This window comes from Pinus tabuliformis, chromosome 2_2 (genome assembly GCF_031772625.1).
Source record: "Pinus tabuliformis cultivar Carrire ecotype Pingquan chromosome 2_2, CPIR1, whole genome shotgun sequence".
Lineage (NCBI taxonomy): Eukaryota > Viridiplantae > Streptophyta > Pinopsida > Pinales > Pinaceae > Pinus > Pinus tabuliformis.
The window spans coordinates 1,241,415,199-1,241,437,793 of record NC_142300.1 but is presented as its reverse complement, the minus strand read 5'-3'; the positions used below and the strand labels follow the sequence as shown (position 1 = coordinate 1,241,437,793).

Genomic DNA, 22,595 nt, shown 5'->3' with positions numbered 1-22,595 from the left:
GCTAGGCCAATCGGTCTAGTGGGCCCCACATCTGCATACCATGACATTTATTAGGACATGTACATGAAAAATTCAAAAACATTATAAAACTCAAAAAGTCAAGGGTTATACCTGCATCATCCCACTGTTCCCCTGGGGGCAGCGCCATATCAGGGTCATTGCGGAAATCCATACCCGCGTATGGCCAGTCCTCCACGAAGACAACCTGCTGATCTAGCCAGTCCCGGAAGAATGCCCCCCAGGCATGTGGCCGGCCACCACCTCCGCGTGGCATGATGCGAGCCCATCGTGTGGCCCTCGTCTCCCGAGGATCCCTAGGAGCATCCACGGCCATCGTCTGCAGCCGCATGGCTGGCACTCGCTCTAGGATAAGCGGGACTAGGATAGACCCGTAGCCGAACTGCTTCGTCTCTCCGCGACGACAGTTGCTGAGCTGCCTCTTCATATTGTTGGTCACCGCTGTGGCCCAATCGAACACAGTAGGCTCAAGGCAATCGAGAGCCAGCATAAGGTGAGTCTTCGAGGCCTCGTGGTTGGCCATGCTCCCCGCTGCCCGGGTCACCATGAACAGGATGGTGTGAAGGACTATGTTTCTCACCGTGGGGATTGCCACTTTCCCGCTCCGCGTCTTCTCGGCTTCTGGACATACTCGAGCCATGAGATCGTCTAGAGGACCGCCGCCAGGTCGTTGTCCCTCTATGATGGGCCTTGCACCCCGGTGTGACAACCCAGTCAGAAAGAAAATGTCCATATGGTCGAATTCAATGTCTTGGCCCCGGATGGTGAATTTCCCATCTACCGGGTTCCATGCCCTGATCAGTAGCTCGAGGAGATCATGCTGGGCCCTTAGGCGCGGTGTGAGGAAGAACTTCATGAACCCGCATGCCCGCATGGCATTGCAGCACTCCACACTTGCAAATGCAGCTATGTCCTCAACCTCGTGCACTCTTTCCTGCCATTGGAAAGCCATTGCATCCTGCACAAGCCATGAAAAGAAATTAGAAGTGCTGGCATGAAATTTTTCACGTTCAAATTGAAACAAAAAAAAATTTCCGCGCCAGCGCGGCTGTTTTAAAAACAACCGCGCTGGCCATGGCAGCCCTTTGTTATTTTTCAAGGTCAGCGCGGAAGAACACGGGTTTTCTGCGCTGACCCGAAGTTGGGTGCGTTTTGTCCTAATTCGGCCAGCGCGGACCCGCGTGGGAAATCCGCGCTGACCGAGAGCGCATCCATGCACCAAGAATTTGTCCAATTGGGCAAATTCGACCGTTAAAATCCCACAAAATATGATCAAAATGCAGGGCAAGGAGAGGAGAACCTACCTGGAAGAAACGGTTCGAAGAATGGTGTCCGTACGAGCTGGAAATCACTCCGTCAACTTTCTAGCTTCTCCATGTCCTTCACATCCAGAAATGGTAAAATGGTAAAATGATCTTTCACCCCCCCCCTATTTATAGTAAAAACTCATAAATGTCCATATTTTTGGGTTTCTACCACCTTTTGCTATAGATTTAGCCCTAAATTTATCAAATGCATGTTTTAATATGTTTTTTTTTACACATATCGAATGGATTTATGCGGGTAGTGCTCTTGTGCAGGTTCGAATAAAAGGTGAAAATCATCATGGTCCTGGAATCACTTGGTCCCAACAATGTCGTCTTTGAGCTCTTTTCCGACGTAAAACGAGAAAAGATGGCCGAGCCTCCTTTCGGCTCGTTAAAGGGAACGAGAGGCGGTCATTTTAAGCTCTTTTTTCCGACCGTGTAACTTAAAAAGATTGCCGGGTGTTTGTCGTTTCGCACTCGTTATCGGCTCTAAAACGACGTGTTTTCGACCGCTTTTTTACTTTTTCGGGTCAAGAACACTATTTACGAAAAGTACTCCTCGATCGTAATGGTCGGGCGGTTCTTTCGAGCATTGTTTTATACTTTTTCGGGCTCGAGAGACACAACTGTACGAAAAAGGACCCCCCTGGAGTCTTCTTTTCTGCTATCTTTTCAGGCTCTCTAAACAAGAAAAGACGCCGAGTTTTTCCTTTGTCAGGCTCGTTAAACACTTGATGACATCGGATATTGTCGAAATGACACTCTTCAAGCATATGCTATCCCCGTCAAGCTTGTCATCCAAGAATAACCAGGGTACCTGCCAGAAATGGTGGGGAAAATGGAACTGTAATCATAGTCGTGTCGGTAGTATGTCGCTCTTGAACATGGCACTCTTCTGCTTCGTGTCTGGGTGGGACCATCTCATCTTGTTTTTCACTGGCCTCCGTGGGTTTGGGTTATCTTATTCGACCTCTCATCTGCCCATTGCCATCATCACTATACCCTTTGCTCATTTGATGTCAAATACTGCCAAACCCGCTACAGTGCCGCCGATATGTTCAAGAGAAGTTGACCTCTGCAATAATACAACCTCATCTGCTATCTCACACAAATCATTTTTCCTCTGTCTCGTGTCGATGATGTGGGAACCATTATGGCCCACCTTCGATCAAGGTCACTTCCTGTCGACTTCAGCTCATTATCCGGGAAGGTGACTTAGAGACTCCCTTCAGGTGCCTTAGAGCCTGCATGCCTCAATGGCAGGTTCTTCGTGTTCGACGCGAGGTTTACATCATTGGCCTCCGATCGAATGATTCCGTGGGTGTTTGACACCAGCTCATTGATTCACATGCCGCGGATTGTACCTATAGTACCTTGAGGGCCATTGTCATTATTGGTGGTGCCTCTCACGTCTGTTAACAGTTTTCATCATTGACTGGTAATCAGACGATGTTCATGCATGTTCGACTTCAACCCATATATTCACATGCTTGAACTTGTACTTTGTTCGGATTGGGACGGAGCGCAAGACCCTGGATCCCTGTCTGTTATGGTCCAGGTTGCGATTTTGTGGATGATCATTACATGACTCATTGATGGATGGCTGCGCCCATACCTGAGTCTTCATGGATGGCTGCGACCATACCTTATCATTATTATGGTCTCTTTAGCTGGGTGGCTGCGTCCATTCCACAGACCTTTTCGCATGTCTTTTTGGATGGCTGCGCCCATGCCTAGACTGCATGTACTTGATTATCAGAGATATTTCGGTCCTTCCTGGTGGTGTTCCAGTTCGGCGTGTGTTGTAAAGCATTTCACCCCTCCCACTCTCTCGGTCTTCATGCTTTAGGGGGCATCTGTTACACAGTAATTTGTCACTGCCTTCCTGTCAGTCACCCTGCTGTGCCAATCACTAAGTTCATGCCTTCTGAACTGGCCCAAAAACCCATTTTTCTAAAGTTTTATTCATCAGCGCGACTGTTTGCAAAATACCCGCGATGACTGGCGCTCCATATTGTATTCCGCGCGCTGCCAGCTCGGAAGGACATCACTTTCCCGCGCTGGTCGCCAGCGCGCCTTTCCCGTGTTCTTCCGCGCTGACATGACTGTCCTAGTTATGTAGACGCGGCGACATCGCGTCAGTTGCCTCATAATCTGTGCTGATCCAGTTTGGGCGAATTTGTTCGAACAACCAGCCTCCCAGATAACTCCAGGCTTGGTTGTTAGCTTTGTGAATGTCGACTCCCTTCTCTGGCATGTCTGTTCGACCCTTTGCAACCACTTCCCTTGAAGATGAGCTCATCCTTCCACCCTTTTAGGAGGCTCCTTCTCCTACATATACTTCCACCATTACCATGAGCAGCTAGTTAGACATAGCTTGGATTGTATAGAGCTTATAGTGCTTAGATTGCTGCTACTATAGGTATTTGGTGTGCTAGGTGTGGAAGTGATTGATTGCTTAGGGAAGGTTGTTTTGTGTTGCTTGTGTGTGAGAGAGAGTTGTTTGTCTTGGGAGAATCATCCTCAAAGGTGAATGCTTGAGATACATGCTGATTGGCCCCTCCTAAGGAGTTTACCGACGTCAGAACATTTGGTTGTACTCTTCTCTATTCTGATTAATAATAGATGACTGCTATTATTGTTCCATTCTCATTTGTACTTGCAATGGTTAAATGTGAATTACATCTTTTCTGACCGATGTATGGTTGCTTTTACTAGATTTCACGCTTGCGTTTGTTTCCTCTTCGTGTGTGCAGGTATCTATTCGCGGAGATCGCGAGGGATCGTGACCAGCTGAAGCGAAGGAGCGAAGGCAGCATCTCTTCGTCAAACGACAGCGCGGGAATCCAAGTAGGTGCTCTTTACCTCTTGTTTAATTGTAATTAGGAACATGCATAGCAGCATTGTTTGATTGTTGCTAGACCCTTGCTGGGCTAGTAGGGATCGCCTCTATCCGTAAAGGGGATTTACCTCTCCAACAGAGAGTACGCTGAATTTAAAAGTTGTATAATATAATGGATAAGATCATGCCCATCAACAACTGGATTACATTTAATAAATTACTATCCAAATATTAACCAACTTAGATCTATTTAATTTGGGATCTATCAAATTCCTTGAAATGCAAACTTTTCTTGAAATTATTAATCCAAAATTATTAAATCTAATAATATTAATATTATAAGATATTAATATTAATATTTATTTATTTTGCTAAGGCAAGAGTGGATCCTTCTATTCAATTAAAAAGAGAAATATTGTACAAAGGCGACCACGGCTATGAGGCCCGCCAACACGACAGGCCAACCCCAGTACAAGGTCACAAAACGACAAAGCCTAACCTAGGACGCGGGCCCACCAAAACAAACCTGCCGTCCAAAACTGACCGTTGGATCTTGAACTGATGATCCAGCGGATTAGAAAGATATTGGGTGGCCAACAAGCACACCTTTTAACAAATGAATCAGACCCGATAAACCCAATAGACCATAATCTATAATCATATCGGGTCCGTTTTTGGCTTAACCTTCGATCACTTTAACCCTCTGAAATCCACCATTTGCGCGCGATCCTGGAGAGGTCTTGTGAGCAGCTCGAAACATAACCCCTGATGTGGACCCACCAACTTGCATGCAAAATCCTGGCCGTAGATTATCCTCGCTTGATCCAACGGTTACGGATCATATCGCACAGGCTAAGAGCACCGATAGTTAGCGTGCGATGAAGGCGGTAATTCCTCCCCACCCCTAGCCACGTGTCGCGTGGTGAGTGGAATTGCTCCCAAATGAGAAAAACCACTTCTTGCTTGATGAGCTTGCAAAATACCGAAAACCACCGCAAGGGTAGTAAAGTTGTTCACCGGAATAAAAGTTGGGGTTTTGCGGTTACCAAGAAAATCCAGGTTTCGGCTCATGGGCCAAAGGGAGATGAAGATCCCTTTATCCAGCTGTCCCCCTGAGATGTCTGGATTGCCATTACCCGCATTAATGAGGCTGCCATAGACCTGCCACCAGAAAAGGATCACACTTATGTCAAAACACTTCATAATGAAACCAGAATAACTATACCCCGTTATTGTGGCTCTGTGTCAGCAAATACAGTCTCTTGATTTTCCTGATGCTGTTGTCGGTCGCTAAGGGCTCTGGATGAACATCCCTCCTTCAACCTGTCATCTGTTATCTCCTCCCACTAGCAGCAGAGATCGATATGCTTATTTCGTACCCCCTCATTGGCAAGCCAGTTCGCCACTTTGTTGGCTTCCCTACGAACATGCACCAACCTGAGGGTTCTCAACGTTCTTAGGTGCGCTTGGATTCCTTGGTAGACTTGCAAAAGTCCCGCCAATGTTCTAAGATTTTCTCAGGAGCAGTGCCAACATTTATCCTTTTTACTGAGTTAATGACTAGTTCTGAATCAACCTCAATGATGACATTTTGAATGTTGTACTTGAGCAGTATTTCCAGGCATGATTCCATCACCATGAGCTCAGCCATATTGTTAGTAGCTTTGCCAAGATAACTGTGGAAGATGACCTGTATGTTTCCTTCCTCATCCCTCAGAACCCCTCCATAACCTGCTTCTCCCAATTCCCTTTTGAAGCCTCGTCTATGTTGAATTTTAAAAAACCATGAGAAGGGGGTTGCCAAGAAGACTTTTCTGTTGAGGTTTTCTTGATAATCTGCATAGAGCCCTGAGGGGGAATAACCTTGAGCTCTAATTTCTTCAATATTCTTGCCTCTCTTTGTTCAATAGGTTTACCTGTAGCTTCTCCTCCCAGTATATGTACAGTTTCTTTGAGTTGTTTAAGGACCAGTTTGAGGATATTACTCACCGGACTCACTTTCTCCTTGAAAATCCTATTGTTACGCTCCTTCCAGACATTCCAGATTAAGAATCTTGGGATCAGCATCCAGGTAGAGTTCATGATCTCATTATCCGAGAAATTTTACCTCCAGTTCTTTAAAGTGTTGATGATGTCATTAGCATCTCTGTCTGTCTGCTCAAAGACTTCTTCAACCCAATTCTAAAGGGTTGTGGTGAAAGTGCATCTATTCAGGAGATGATTTGAAGTTTCTTCCTGTTGTCTACATAAGTGACATCTTGAGGGGCCCACAAAACCTCTTTTTCTTAGGTTATCCCATGTCAGAATCTTACCTTGTTGAACCAGCCACTTGAATAGTTTTACTTTCATCCAATGAGGATTTTCCCAGATTTCTATCCATGTATTATCAATGTTGGGATGGTTTAGCCCTGCATCTATTCTTTTGGCTTCCTTAAGGTTGAAGAGACATGTCTTGTTCCTTCCCCATATTAGTTGATCATTCAAGTTTGAGTTCAAGATTTGTCTCTTGTCTAAAAGATCTTGAAGGGCTTTAGATTGAGTATGCAACATGCCCATTCCACTATAATCTAGAACTTTCCAAGTTTGCCATTTCTTATCATTCCTGGCTTGGTCCCAATAGTCACTTACCCACTTTAGTCCTTTTCTGATGGTATCAATGTGAATGTCTGCTAATTCTTCACTTCGGAGATTGTTCTCCTGCTACCAATTGTCCTCCCAGAACCAAGCCAGGTTCCCATTTCTGATCTCCCAGAAACTATGGTTTTGGACTAGGGCTCTGTTCTCCCATGCCCTATTCCAAATTGCAGACCTGTTTACCTGTCCTGTCATTCTGATTAGATTTTCTTCCTGAGATTCACTAACATATTTGTTCTTTCAGAGTTTTGCCCAAGGGGCTTGAATTTCTTTCAGCCATCTCCACCAAATTTTGGCACCAAGAACTCTATTTAGAATTTATGGGTCATGAAGACCCAAGCCACCATGGGATTTAGGTTTGCATACTCTGTCCCATGCCACAAGGGCCCATTTCTTCTTTTCTTCACCTTTCCCCCATAGAAAGTCTCTCTGAATGTTTTATATATATTACACTGGCTGGTGCTGGAATGGCGGATAGCATATAGATAGGGATACTTTGTAGGACAGCCTTAGTAAGAACTAGTCCCCCTGCTAGATTTAGTGCTCTATTTGTCCATTTGCTGATCTTATCTTTTAGCTTATTAAGAACAGGCTCCCAGATATCCTTGTGAAGCGGTTTGTCAGTGAGAGGAACTCCCAGGTACTTCACAGGCAGTGTCTCCCTTTGAAAGCCCAAAATTCTAGAAAGATTTCTTTGAATTGAAATATTTGTATTGAAAAAGAAGATTTTTGATTTAGTGAGACTTACCTCAGTGCCTGTTGCCCTAGCAAACTCACTCAGAATCTATTTGAATGCTTTGGCTTCCTTAACAGTGGGAGTGCCTTGAAGCATAGTGTCATCCACAAATTGCTGATGTGTCACCGTGTCCCCACCATGAGTGAGTCTCAGTCCCTGAATTCTCCCTTCCTCCTTAGCAGCTCTGATAGCTCTTCCTAACCCTTCCATCATTAGAATGAAGAGGAAAGGAGAAAGAGGATCTCCTTGCCTTAGACCTCTAGAAGGCTTGAAGGTTTTGGAAGGAGCGCCATTGAGAAGAATTGAACAACTGGCTGTGGTAACTAGCACCATAACCCATTTTATCCAATCATGATCAAAGCCATAGGCTTTTAAAATTGCTCTTATATATGACCAGCTAAGTTTGTCATAGATTTTTGCGATGTCCAGCTGCATTATCATTCTAGCCTGTTTGTTGGTAATGAATGAATGAACCATTTCATGTGCTTGTATTATATTATCTAGAATTTGTTTTCCTTCCACATAGCCTGTTTGTTCCTCTGACACTAGGGTTGGGAGGAGAGGTTTGAGATGATTGGCAATGACTTTGGATATAATTTTATAGATCACATTGCATAATGCTATAGGTCGAAATCTGTCTGGAGAGGTGGCCTTCTCCTGTTTGGGGATTAAGGCTATGAAAGATTCATTGAGCGCCTTTAAGACTTTCTTAAATCTTCGAGAGTCTTCCACTACCTCCAGGATGTCCTGTTTCACTATCTTCCAACAAGCTTTGAAAAAGTCCACATTGAAGTCGTCCGGGCCTAGTGCTTTCCCATTTTGCATCTCTTTCACTGCTTCCGCAATTTCTTCCACTGTTACTGGTCTATTGAGATTGAAATTATCTTCTTTGGTGACCAATTTAGGGATGTATTGAGTGAATTTTTCTGTAAACTAGTCTCTATCTTCCGAGGTTTCCTCAGCAATTTTCTGAAAACGCTGGAGTAGAACTTTCTCCATCTCTTCATGAGTGTTTCTCTCTACCCCATGCTGGTCTGTAAGTTTCACAATTCTATTGTTGTTTCGGTGAGCTATGGTGGATCTGTGAAAGAATTTCTTGTTTCTCTCCCCTTCTTTGATCCATTGTACTCTGGATTTCTGTCTCCAGAGTATTTCCTCTTGAAGGCATCTGTTGTTCCACTCCTGCTAGAGTAACTCTGCCATCTCTTTCCTTTCATCTGTGTATCCTTCTGTGATAAGAATCTGGTTTATTTCCTTTAGTTTCTTTTCCACCTCTCCTTTAGCTTTGAAGATGTTACCAAATTCCTTTTTGTTCCACTCTTTGAGTCTGTGTTTAATGTGTTTGAGCCTGCAATGAAGCAGGAACATCTTTGTACCTTGAAGGTGAAGATCTTCCTTCCACCATTGTTCAATATTTGTGAGGAAATCTGAATGTATGAACCAAGCATTCTCAAACCTGAAAGGGGTGTTCCTTGGTTTGCCAAAAAGGGAGGCTTCTAATTGGATAGGCCAATGATCTGAACCCCCAAAAGGTAAAATGAGTGCAGTAATGCTGCTTCCCCTGAGAAGAAGTTCCTCTGAAACCATAAATCTGTCCAATTTTGAGGCCACTTGAGTAGGGCCTCCTCTTTTGTTGTTCCAAGTGAAAATGCCATTGCTTGTTTCCATATCAACCAATTTCATATTGGTGATGAAGTTCTGGAAGGCAATTGAATCTCTCCCAAGTATTCTAGTTCCTCCTCTTTTCTCCATGAGTGTTTTTCTTATGTTAAAATCACCTTCAAGAATCCAAGGTAGAGCTGGGTATCTCGTTTTCATATCCTCTAGTGTTGTGAGGAGTTGAAGTTTTTCCTCCATTGGTTGTGGACCATAGACATTGGTGATCATGTAACATTGCCTATCTCCCACTGGTTGGAAAATCAGAGAAAGGTGATGTCTGGATGCCTCCACATCAATCACACCAAATTTCTGTGGATCCCAGAGAGTGAGAATACCACCAGAAAATTTATTTGCCTTAACTTCAAGGTATTCATATCTATTTACCCATTTGCTATGTTTTTCACGGATTTTCTCCACTAAGCATTTTGTTTCCTGTATGAATACTATGTCAGATTTTTCCTCTCTAATCCTTGTACCAAGATTCCTCTATTTTCTTCTGCTCCCTAGACCTCTAATGTTCCAAGTTGTGATTTTCATTGAAGTGGGGTTATAAAGGAGTAACTAGAAAGGTCTTTCATCATTCCTGAATCAATCATGAGCTTGCCACACTCTAGTAGTAATTCCTTCTGTCTTTTTCTACCCCTCCTTTTGCCTGGATTCTTTGTTAATTTTCCGATTATTAGTCCTATTGAGGAGGTTCCCTTTTTTTCCTGGTTGTCATGTCCTCTTTTGACTCCTGCAGCTATTTGATGTGCCTTGTTAAGGAATATCTATTGGACTTTATCCACGTCCTCCTGAGGGATGGAATTTATTCCCAAGTTTTCACCCTATTGTAGAAACTTTTCCAGCTTTAGGTTCTCCCTTTCCAAGATCTCCTGCAAATCTTGATCCTCTGTATCACTTTCACTTTGAGTCATTTCCTAGTCTTTTTCTACTTCCATGGTATTCAAAGAGTCCATCGTGTGTTCATTCTGTTCCTGAATGTACTCCACTTTGGTCTCTTTTTCTTTCCCCCTTGCTGTCTAATTCTTTGTACTCTCTTTATCCTCTTCCTCAACTTCTTTTTCTCCTAAGATCTCAAAGATATTGTAACTTTTTGTTTTATCATTCACACTAGGGCTTTTTGTGTCTTCCTTCCTCCCCCTTTTCCTTTCCCTCCTACTTTAGTGAAACCTGTCTGGTCTTTGCCTTTGTTGGGATTTAGGTTTTCCTCCCTTCGATTGAGTGGACAATCTCTGGATAGATGCCCATGCTCATGACATTTGTGACATCTAAACGGGATATGTTCATAGTCAACTGCGTGAAGCCATTCCTCATCATAGACTTCTAGAATGACCTCATCTGGAAGGGCTCCTAATAGGTCCATTTCCACACATATGTGGGCATAGGATGTATATTTTCCCCTTAGAGTTGCCTCTGAAATCTTTAAGAAATGACCTAATTTATTGCCTATAGCTTTTAAAGACTCTAGCATCCAGTAATCTAAAGGTAAGGAGTATAGTCGAATCCATACCGGTACTGAAGTGAAGGTTTCTCGTTCAGGCACAAAGTTCATCGTCCATGGCCTCATATAAAGCCCAGCAGTTGTAAAGAAGTATGGCCCTCCTTCAAAGATTTTGTCTCTGTCTTCCATGTTCGTAAACACCACAATGAAAAAACCTTTGGATCCAAGATGAATATTTAACTCCCCCTTTGGTTTCCAGTTGTATTTTATCTAGGTGTACAACGCTTTCTCTGATGGCCAGATTCCCATAAATTTACATATGATGGCATAGTTAGCCATGTGATCTCTGTGCGCTTGCAGAGCTGGATCGTTCAAAATAACCCAAGGTTTAGTTGTGGTCTTGGGTTTACAGGGCCCCATCTTAGCTCTGTTCTCTAACCCTTGACCTTTATTTTCCACTTTTTCCTCCTGACAGTCTTCTTCGTGGGCCCCTTGATCTGCATTGGTTTTGCTACCTTCCGCCTTCTGAGTTTCTGTGTCTTTTGTCTTGACCTCCTAGGGCTTTGGAGGTTTGTTCTTTTTCCCTCCTCTTCCTCTGTCTGCTACCATATAACTGTAGGAGGGAGTGGAGCTCAATCCTCCCTGTGTCTCCATGGATGCTTGGTACTTGCTGCCACTAGTTTCATTAAACCCTAGAACCAGAGCTTCGTGAAATTTTTCTCCATAATGATAATCTCACATTTACTAAAGTCCTATTAATATTAATATTAGATTTAATAATAATAATAATAAATTTAATGATGTTTTTTACATTTATAATAAAACTACATCAAATTAATATTTTCAAAGTTTTATTAAAACTTTGATGTAGAAATATTTATGCCTTTAAAGATTTTAATATATCGATAGGATATGGTTTTTCTTTTTAAAGATGATTTTAAAAAATATTTAATTAAAATATTTTGGAGTAGTTTTTTTTATTCTTTGTGTTGAATTGTATTGTAGCTTTTGTATTTATATGGTTATTTTCATTTTTGTTTTGAGCTCACATTAATTTTTTTATTTTTATTGGAGACATACTTACACATCCCCTCATACTAAGTGTGTAGAATGTGCTTCTCGATGCGATGATTCAAAGAATAATGGGAAACATGAATTACTGAGCATACTTCTAATCTACCAAAATCTCCACATTTTCACCAAAATATGACATTATGTCACTACATAACAAGCCCTTAGTTATACAGATTTAGCCTTCAACAAAAGGAAACATAGCATATAACTTCAAAAACTTCAAAAATGGCAACATGAACAAGATTTCCTTATGCCACCTCAGTTTTGGGTAGCCTCAACCAAGATGCCAAGGCTACCTCCTCCTCCTCTTGCTAGATGATGGTTTGGCTTCCCTGGATTGCTTTGTAATCGTGACTTGCTTGCTACATGACTACTCAACTTTCTTGGATGATTGTTTGGTTTTCTGGAGTTGTTTTCTAGCACTGGCCAACTTTTGTTTCATCGATCTTAACCTTCTTCTTATGATCAAATTCCTTGTGTAGTAGCTCTTTATTTTTCTATGTAAAGGTAGAGTCCACTTCAAAACTACCTTGGCTTTATCAACTGTGTCAAGAGCTTCCAAAACTTGAGCATAGATTTCCTCTTTGTACCTTTCATTCCTTTCTGTCACCCAATCAACTTGATGTTGGCACTCCTCAATTTGCTCAAATAACTTTTGATACTCTTTCCACTCATCAAACTCTAGATTTTCTTTTGCTTGAAAGGTCTCTTTCATCCATTCTTCCCTCTTACCTGATGATCTTGTCCTGGGTCTCCTAGTTGTTCTGGCACATTGAACTCTTCCACATCAATCACTTTCTTTCCTTTGCCTTGAGTTGTAGGTCTAGAAGGCTTCTTGGATGAATCACCTTCACTATATTGGGTTGCCTCTGCTGCACTATGTCAAGGCTATCCTGCAACTCTATGATTTTTAGGTCCTTGTTCTCCATGGGAGACTCTTGGCTATCTTCTCCAAATTCTTGGCCACCTTGCTCTAATTGCTCTGGTGCATCATTATGTGTCTCAATTGTCTTATTAGAGGCTAGTTCCTCAATCCTCTTCTTTGTAGTTGCCCTGGTTCTTGGTCTGTGGAGAAAGTGTGTTTCTTCTTGGGTAGCTTGTGGCATCTCACATTTCCCTTTATCTACTGCTCTCTTATCCTTCAATGATTTTTCTGTCTTTTCAACTTCAGGCCTACTAACAAATTCTTCAACTGTAGGTGCTCCTTTGTTTGTGCTCACTAAGGGAAGGTCTTCTTGAGTTTTAGAGTTGTCTGAATGGGCCAACAAATCTGAGGCTAACAAGAAAGCATCCCAAGACCTCTTCCTCTTCTCTAACTCATTCAAGACCAGCAATTTAATTAGTGCAAAGTGAAACAAACTAGGCAAATGCTTTTCTCCCTTGGACTGAACCTGTTCTGCCAATTTGCCCAAGCTTTTGAAGAAGTAATGAGGTAAGTTAAGGCTCCTTTTGCCAGTGAAGTGCATGAGCAACCTAATATGGTATTGGTATACTCTGTTGAAGCGACCCTCACAAGTGAAGTATCTTTGTATCACCTTCAATAGTTTTTTGTGGTAGTTCAACAAGTAATTCCATGGAAATGTGGGCCCATATTGGCCTTTATACTGAGGTTTTAGAAAGTCTTTGTAGTGTGATGCATCGAGCTCCATGCCTTTGAACCAACTTTCACCAAGTAATGGTATCCCTGTGGCTTGGGAGATGTTTTCCTCTGAAACTGTGAACTCCAAGTCCCCAATGTTCACTTGGTTACCTTTGAGACTGAGAGAAAATAGACTGTCTAGTTGAAAGTGGTAGCCATAGGCTTGAATCTTTTCACAAAACGCTATGCAACCTGTTATTTCAAATGCTACTCGGATAGCTAGGTCAAAATTGACCATCTCCAAACCCCTGGGTTTAAATTGGACCACCTCTCCTCCCTTTGTTTTCCTTTTGTTCCCAAGGTTTTCCCCCTAATTATGTAGACTGCTACACACCCTTTCAAATCCAATTTCATGTAAAACACAAAGTCAGTGTACAGAGGATTAAGAGACAGCGCAATGAACAGAGGATAACATGATGAACAGGGAATTGAGTGACAACACGATGAACAGGTGTTAAGCCAACTGATAATGATTTCAATGAGATGAATGACTTTGGGGTTTGCAAAAAACAAACACCAACAACCTTATATGCCTAAGTCATATCATAAAACATGGATTTAGACATGAAATACGTGCCAGATCAATAAAAAAAACGTAGCTGAGAGGATAATCCAGACTTTCAATGGTGTAAATTGACTCTTAAATTAGATGACCGAACACATACAAAACCCATAGAGCTACAAAATGGATATTTCAAGGAGTGATCAACAATGTACAAACTTTGCACAACAAATACAGAGCAAATATAAACACAATCAATCTCCAACCATACCCGATCATTTCTCTAACGAAAGCAATGGCCGAAGAGCATTATTCCTATCTCAGACACCATGAAAAAACGAGGATAACGAGCAAAAGACTTACACAAATCCCCGAGACTCTGAACCCTGTGCACAACAGTTGAGTAGCATGGCCAATTTGCACAACAATTGCACAACAACCTCTTTCCACCTAAGTTTTAAAGACCACCGTTCAACCTACCGCAACCTTTCAAAACTTATCAGAGTGCGGGTTGCAATGAAATAGTAATGAACACAACTTCGAAAACATTTGAAATTAATGCCTCCACATGCCTTGTTTCATGTCATGAGGGCAAATTTTGAATGGAGGAAAAGTGAAGTTACATGAAGATATCCTTCACTGATAAGACTAATGATGAGAAGCAAAGACGACTAACCAGTGTTATAACAATTCTTACTAATTGAAATGACCCCTTGAGCCCTCAATGATTCCTTTTCCCTCCATGATTACACATTTGAAATTATGACCTTATGACCCTCTCATGGATTTTAGACTTTAGACTTTTACAAAATTCAACTTTAGGTTCAAAGACACACCTTTATGACATGAACCTTTAAAATGGGGGATGACGGTCTATGACACACACAAACCATTTCACATAGAAACCTTTAAACTACAACACCTAGTGATTCATAGGCTAAAATTTACAAATATACCTCCAAAATGGAATAGTAAGATAAGCAAACGGTATGATTCCTAGACTATAAGACCCTAACGCTGTGCTTAAGTAAAGGACAGGACTATAGGACCCTAACACTATGCTTAAGTAAAGGACATGTAATTGTTGTTGTGAATATTATTGCTCTTGCCCCAGGTGTTTTACTTCAACTGAAATTTGATTTACAGGGCTCAGACTCACACCTACATATGTGCAAAGCAAATTATAATAGATAAAATATTAGTAGAGTATGACTTAGGTTTAGATTTGTTAAGGACTCCCTGTTCTCTGTCATCTCAGACTTCACACACCTGGTTTTCAACACGCAAACTAGAATGGTAATCAATATAGAAATGTATATTATAAGAGATAAAATATTAGTAAAGAGTGATTTAGGTTTAGATTTGTTAAGGACTCCCTGTTCTCTGTCACCTCAGACTTCACACTGCTGGTTTTCAACAGAATCTTCGCAAACTAGAGTGGAAATCAATATAGAAAATGTATAATCATCATCTACTAGACTAGACTAGAAAAGAGCAAGACTAACTCCAACAATTCGTTACAAAAATGTCATATAGGATGGGCATTAGACCTGAACGAGGGCTCCCTTGGGCAGAGAAGATATACCTCCTCTACGCAGATTGGGGAGAAGGACAAGAACATGGCTGCACTTGAAGGGACAATATAAGATTGGCAGTAAAAGAACTAAACGAAAGCCCCGTTGGGCAAAAATGAAAGACCACCTCTACACAGAGGGGAGGAGGACACGAACATGTCTCCGCTTGAGGGGACAACATTAAAGGGACAATATCTTGAATAACTGACCAAAGAAGTGGCTGACTCACAAATTCAAATTTATCCTTCCCTCTTGTACCTATAAGCTAAAAAAATGTATAGATTATTACAAAGATCATGCTGTTATGTTCTAAGTTCCGTATTGGAGTTGAAAGATGTCGGGGACATTCCATAGAATGCATGACAAATACTTTGTAGCATTGTGCACTGGCTCACATCATATGTTTTCATTGAAGGCAGTATTGGTGCCTGTTTGATTAGTTGATTAGGTGCCTACATGACTTTTGGCAGTTGTTTTATGCGACTTGTCTTGCTTATTTTGCTTTCAATCCTGTATTTTTTTAGCAGATTCAGGATTGAAACTGTTAGCTGATTGCCAACCAGTTGCAAAATATTTGGGGCCACGGAGAAAGCATTGCATATTGTCATCTAATATCATTATATGAATCGACCAGATTCGGGATTGAAATTTTTATCTGGTTGCCTGGTGAGTTGCCTGTCATGACTCATATCCATTATATCGTTTCTATTAATCTGGTCAGTATTTAAATTTTGGCTAACTTATCACGTTGAAGCATATAAAAACAGGTGGGTCGAACCATGCACATTGTGCACCATGCAAAAGATTTGAAAGTTGCAACTCAGCTGACAGCCATATACTAAGAAAAATGCTAACTTCTGTTACACACACCAGAGAAGAACCACAAGAATACTTTGTTTCAAAGAATAACGAGATAAGCTCACCATATAAGCCATTTCAAAAGTGTTAAAAGTCGAGAGGAAACTGTCATACAAATGTCATGGAAAACTCTGTTCTATTGAACATTGAGGATGTTATATGTGCAACTGAATAAAACCAAGAACATAAAATGGGACTTCTTTTATTATTTCAAAAGATAATAAAGCATACACAGCACATCAACACATAAAACATAGCTCAAGCCTCACACACAACATCCATACTATATTCCACGGACTGTAGAATTTCTCTTGTTCGTCGCCGTTACATTGTTTTTCAATTTCAGCTGCCCAGCTCTGACCTTCCTCTTGCTTTTCCCTTGACTAAGCTTATTCTCCAGTTGTTTTATTTTGTTGTTAAGTTGTAATATAGTTGACATTTGGCATTTTCCTGCTGACATCAGCTTCTCCACCATTTCCCTCAATTTCTCATTTTCTTCCATCCACTTCTCATGATCTTTTCCTTCCTGCAATTTTCCTTCACACTGCAAACTCCTTGATTCTGATTCACTTGTATTGACAACGTGTACATCATCAACCTTATTGTCTGCAAGGGACTTCGAGTCAATGCTAGACTTATCTTCTATCTTGGCTGTGCCAGACTCTGTTTTCTGCAAAATTTCACTTCTTTGAGTTGATTCATTGCCTTCAGCTGGCTGCTTGAATGCTGGAAGCAATAATTCCTCTTCGGCAACAGCTTCTATAGTGTTATCCATTTCCACCGATTTGCCTATGCATTTGGTTTCAGCCGCTGCTGGAGGTTCTTTCCCATCCACATTCTCATTTGAAGGTAAAGTCTCCTCCAATCTCGACAAATTGTTTTCTTCTATGACATGAGATATCGTCAGTGAGGGAGCCTCCACAGTTAACTCCCTCTTGCCATTGTCGTGACACTCCTCTGTCCCATCTGTTAAAGGATTGCTTACCTCTCTTTCACCTGCATTCCTATCAGAAACAGGGGCTGCACGTATCTCATAAATTTTTTCCTGATCAATCTCGACCTCTGGTGCAGTAATAATTGAATTGTCTTCACCCACCATGCTTGTTTTCTCGAAGGCATCTACATTCTCCACATTTTCAAAACCCTGCTTTTGCTCTCGAGACAGCGGAGACACCGATGACCGTTTTTCATTGACAACATCTTCTTCCTTCGGCTGGGGTAAATCTAATAACTTTTCATTCTCAGTATCCCCAACAGCCTGCTTTTTCTCAAGAGCCACCGATGGCAGTTTTTCATTGACATCTTCCTTCAACAAGGATAAATCTAATATCCTTTCATTCTCAATATCTACAACAGCCTGCTCTTGCTCCAGGGTCACTAATGACAGTTTTTCATTGACAACATCTTCTTTGGGCACGGCTGAATCTTCTGGCTTTTCTTTTTCAATATCTACAATAGCCTGCTCTTTCTCCAGAGCCACAGATGGCAGTTTTTCGTTGACAGCATCTTCTTCCACAGGCAGAGATGAATCTAACAACTTTTCATTCTCGACATCTACAATGCCATTATCTTGCCCCAGAATAGCAGATGACAATTTTTCATTGACAACATCTTCTTTGGACAAGGCTGAATCTTCTGGCTTTTCATTCTCAATGTCTACAATAGCCTGCTCTTTCTCCAGAGTCACAGATGGCAGTTTTTCATTGACGGCATCTTTTTCCCCAGGCATAGATGAATCTAACTTTTCATTCTCGACATCAACAATGTGATGCTCTTGCCCCAGCATCGCAGATGACAGTTTCTCATTAGCAACATCTTCCTTGGGCACGGCTGAATCTAACAGTTTTTCCTGCAACCTAGCATTACGGGATCCAGATTCAACCCTTTCTTCTGCAGTAGCATTGTAACTGGTTGCTTCAGCAGGTACTGATATTAAATCCTTTTCTCCTGTAACATTGTTATCCTGATTTACAGTCTCCACCTTCTCCTCATATTTAATTTCTTTAGTGGTTGCATATAGACAACCTTCCTGCTTGATAGGTGCCTTCTTTAAATCATCCCCATCTTTAACGTCTTCGTTCTGGACTTGAAGAACATCCTGCTTGATAGCTGCTTTTTCCTCTGCGCCTTCACCATCTTTAGTGGCTTTATTTTCGAGCTCAAGCATTCCCAAATTGACAGATCCCTTGTTCTCTACATTTTCGCCATTAATAGCTTTCACACTATCAATCCGCTGATTGTTACCATTAGTTATGTCATCCAAGATCTCTCTTACTTCCGACGTTGTAATGGGATCTTCCGTCTTCTCAGCCGCAGCAATCTTATCTGACTCTGCAGTTTCTCTGGTGGCTTCCTGCAATTTCTTAGTGCCAGCCTGTTCAACCAGCGTATCAAGCTTCTCTTGCATTGTAATAAGTTCTCGTGCCACAGATTTTCTCACATCTCTCACAACTGGATGCAAGCCCTGGCCACACGAAAAGGCATGGATCGTTAATTTCACATCAAAACATGTAACATACCTATTCATTACTTTGATCACATAAAACAAGGCGTCATTTTTAAGGTCATTTGTGGGGGATTCATCATAAGGTTGGCAATTCACGAACCAATTGTATAACGCTACACTGAAGCTAAAGATATCTTCGCGGTACTGAATATGGGCACTGACACCAACAAACTAAGCAAATACAAATATGGGCAAATTACAAGAACCTATATAGGCTCTGACTCTGATAAACACCTCAAGGTTGCATACCTGGTATGTATATATATATATATATATATCAAATTGACACAGATAACAACACTACTCAGTACTCGAATTTGAGAAATGGTGAATATTGAAAACCGATTCATAGTTTCAAAATGCGTATCAGACCCGGCTTAACTGCATTTACAATTTTGTACTAATGCAAATACAACAATATAACTGAGAAGAAATTATGCAAGATATTTAGCTTGTTTTCTAACCTGAATCGTATCCAGCTGAAGCAGCAGGCCCATGAGAGTCTCATTAAATTTCGCTCTAGCTTTAGAATCTCCGCTCATCTCTTCGACGAACTTGGGACTTGACATTTGCTGTTTATGATCCTCGACCCGTCCTTTAATTTTCATAATCTCGCGGAGTTTTGTCAGAGGCTGAAACTTTCGTACCTGATATCCACGATAAAGGGCCTGAATTTTCAGGGCTGCTTGGTCCTGACCGATCTCTATATTTTTTGTCACCTGTTTTTTACCTTCACCTTGCATATTGGATTGCTGTTCATTCCTTTTTGTTTCTATACCAACATTTGAAGTACTGGCATTGGATTGCTGTTCATCCTTATTTATTTTTGTATCAACTTTTGAAGCACTGGCATTTGCGTTTCCTTCAGCCTTTACAGCGACCTTATCCTTGCTTTCTTCCACTTTACGAGGAGGAATGGGAGACCTGGAAGAGGTTGTCCTACTGGCATTTTCCTTTCCTTCAGCCTTTACAGCAACCTTATCCTTGCTTTCTTCCTCTTTGTGAGGCGGACTAGGAGACCTGGAAGAGCTCGTCCCATTCGTTTTCTTCCTAGGCAGAGGATCAACCCTCAGACACACAGGAGGGAGTTTGGAAGCCCGGGGCGAAGATGCCTTCTTCACGTGATGATTATCATCTGAAACCTTCGGAACCCTCTCCTCTTTCGGGGCTTGTGAAGGTTTTCCTTCTTCCCCAAGCTGTTTCACAGGAATTTCTCTCGCCACTGCAGCTTCCTTTTTCTGCTGTGCAGACCTACCATTAATGCCATCGTTTGATACCTCGGATTCTTCTCCATTTGTTTCTCTGGGCTTTCGTTGGATGTTTTCTACATTCAAGGTATCTCGTCCCTCTGTTTTCTTGGTCTCTTGCGGAGAGTTTTGTACCTTTGCATCCCTTTCTCCTTCAAACTTTCTCGGAATCCAAAAGATGGGAAATGATGGTAACTTCGCGTTTTCATCTTCAGTTTTCCGATCACGAGATCCCGTGTTCGAATCCAAAGGAATCCAATAACCGGGAAACGGCCGTTCTCGGTCACCCTCTGTGGATTTTCTGTTCCAAGGAACCCAATACACGGGATGTCTCTCCTCTGCATTTTCGTCTTCAGTTTTCCGATCACCAGATGCCGTGTTCGAATCCAAAGGAATCCAATAACCGGGAAACGGCTGTTCTCGATCACCCTCTGTGGATTTTCTGTTCCAAGGAACCGAATACACCGGATGTCTCTCATTGCGATCAGACAAAGATCCCGGAATCCAGACAACCGGTTCCGGAAGTTTCTGCAAATTCTCCGCCCTCTTTTTCTCGGTATCATCCGTCATCGATTTACCATCACTGTCCTTTGAATTCTTACTTCGTTTTTCATCAACAACGTCATCACTTATCCTCTCAACCGGCTTAGGATAAGCTACGTGATTCGGGCACCCGCAGCAATGCCGTTCAAAGGGATAAGGGCCAAAGCGATCATAACCAGTCGCGGGTACGAATCTCATTGGGTAATCATCTGGGTGCCGGAATTGTTCATTGGGATTGAAAGGTCGACTGTACATAAAAGAAGAAGGCGGAGGAGCATAGGTGTAAGGCCTAAAATCTCTACCATCTCCTTCATAATTCCTGAACTTAGGCCTGTAAAATTCATAGTCGGGAGGACAATGCCAGTAAGGACCGCCCCCATACTGAAAGCCACAATCGTGCGGATGACCATAATAATTCCCTGGCGATTCTCTATAACGATAATAAGGTTCTGTCCACGGCGCTGAAATTGGCTGGGGGCGTGGTATATTTGGCGTAGCCCAGTAATATGGAGGATAGGTGTGTGGGCTGGGTTCGCCATACGCGTACATAGGACTCATTTTGCAGCTTCAAACAATCAAGCGGCACTTCGTCCGCTAAATTTATCTCCAATAAGCACAGAAACTGATGAAAATCGATACCACGACTGAAATCAAATGCGAAAAACGTTAATCGACAAAATTAATTAATCACATTTAGATCCGATCAGCACAGAAGACAACTAAAACCAAACATGAAGAATGTCGATCAAATTGGGTTCCGACAAACACATAATTTTAATCTACAAAATCGAAACCAATGAAACTTGGCTCCGATTACCAAACATGAATTTTAATCTACAAAACTACTCAATGAAATTTGGCTCCGATTACCAAACATCTGATGGAAATCGATACCAGAGCTAAAACCAAATATGAAAATCTTAATTGACAACTACCCAATAAAAATTGCCTCTGATCAACACAAAATCTTATGAAATTCAATGGCAAAACTGAAACCAGATATGAAAAACCCTAATTGACAGGTTCATTAATTCCAATTGGCATGATTACAAACATGTAATTGGAAATGCAATCTTTACTATACCTCCTGCTAGATAACGGATAAATGATCGAATTCCCCACTATACCACAATGCCTGATTTGACTATAATCGATTCGAGCGATCCACAATTCCCAGAGTGCGCGCTTCTAACTTCTTAGTTCTTGGTTCGACAATCACAGATAATGCGTGTTGGGAAAGTGGCACTATATAGTCGTCACTGGGTTAGCTCGTGTAATTTCTGAAAACTTCCAGAAGCACCATGAACTCCCTGGAACTTTCTGAGTATTTTAACCAGGTAAATAATTGAGACTTCTGGAACGCCGACGTGTCCCAACTAACGACTCCTAACCTAAACATGGACCCACGGCAAACTCTAGAATTTCGACATTTCAATGATTCATAGAAGTTGGCGCAAATTTTACGCTCTCGAAAGGATGAACTTGTGATGTGAGAGCCTGGACAATATTTTTTATTTTAATTTTTTTTGTAATAATTTTTATTTCTAATGCAATATAATAATTACGTGGATGTGTGTCTATTGCAAAGGATTTTTAAAATTTTTTATCCGTTGGAGGTAGGAATTTACCAAAATAATTTAGTATTAGAATAAACCAATTTAGTATTAGAACCAGGGTTATATAGTTAGTATTGAGGTTTACTTTAATGTTTAATACAGATAAATATTTAAATATTTAATAAATAAATAATAAAATAATAACTTGATAACTATTTAATAAATAAATAATAAAATAATAACTTTAATTTTTAATACAGATAAAATATTTAAATATTTAAAGTAAATTTATTTATAATTTTATAAAAAAAAATAATATGTGTTCATGGAAATGATTAATTTAATATAAATCAAATGATATTTAAAAAAATAAAAACAATTTTATATATAAATGAAAATTTTGTGTGATTTTTAAAATTATTTGAATGAAAGTTGGTTTAATTACCAATTATAATA

The 22,595-nt window shown here is 41.2% G+C and overlaps 1 protein-coding gene across 2 annotated transcripts in view; it reads right to left on the bottom strand.

Moving 5' to 3' along the window:
- LOC149197988 (uncharacterized) overlaps window positions 1–21,821 on the bottom strand; it is a 247,228-nt gene extending 225,407 nt beyond the window's left edge. Inside the window, exons 1-3 of one of the 2 annotated variants that reach the window (XM_089406041.1) lie at window positions 21,668–21,821; window positions 19,258–21,227; window positions 16,460–18,751 (exon numbers count right to left, since the gene is read on the bottom strand). In XM_089406041.1, coding sequence (XP_089262167.1) covers window positions 16,571–18,751; window positions 19,258–21,141 — 4,065 coding nt within the window. In that variant the 5' untranslated portion in view covers window positions 21,142–21,227; window positions 21,668–21,821 and the 3' untranslated portion in view covers window positions 16,460–16,570. Of the gene's footprint in view, window positions 1–16,459; window positions 18,752–19,257; window positions 21,228–21,667 lie in introns of those variants that run through there. The other variant, XM_089406040.1, reaches the window with a different exon arrangement.
- Between the last annotated feature and the right edge of the window lie 774 nt (window positions 21,822–22,595).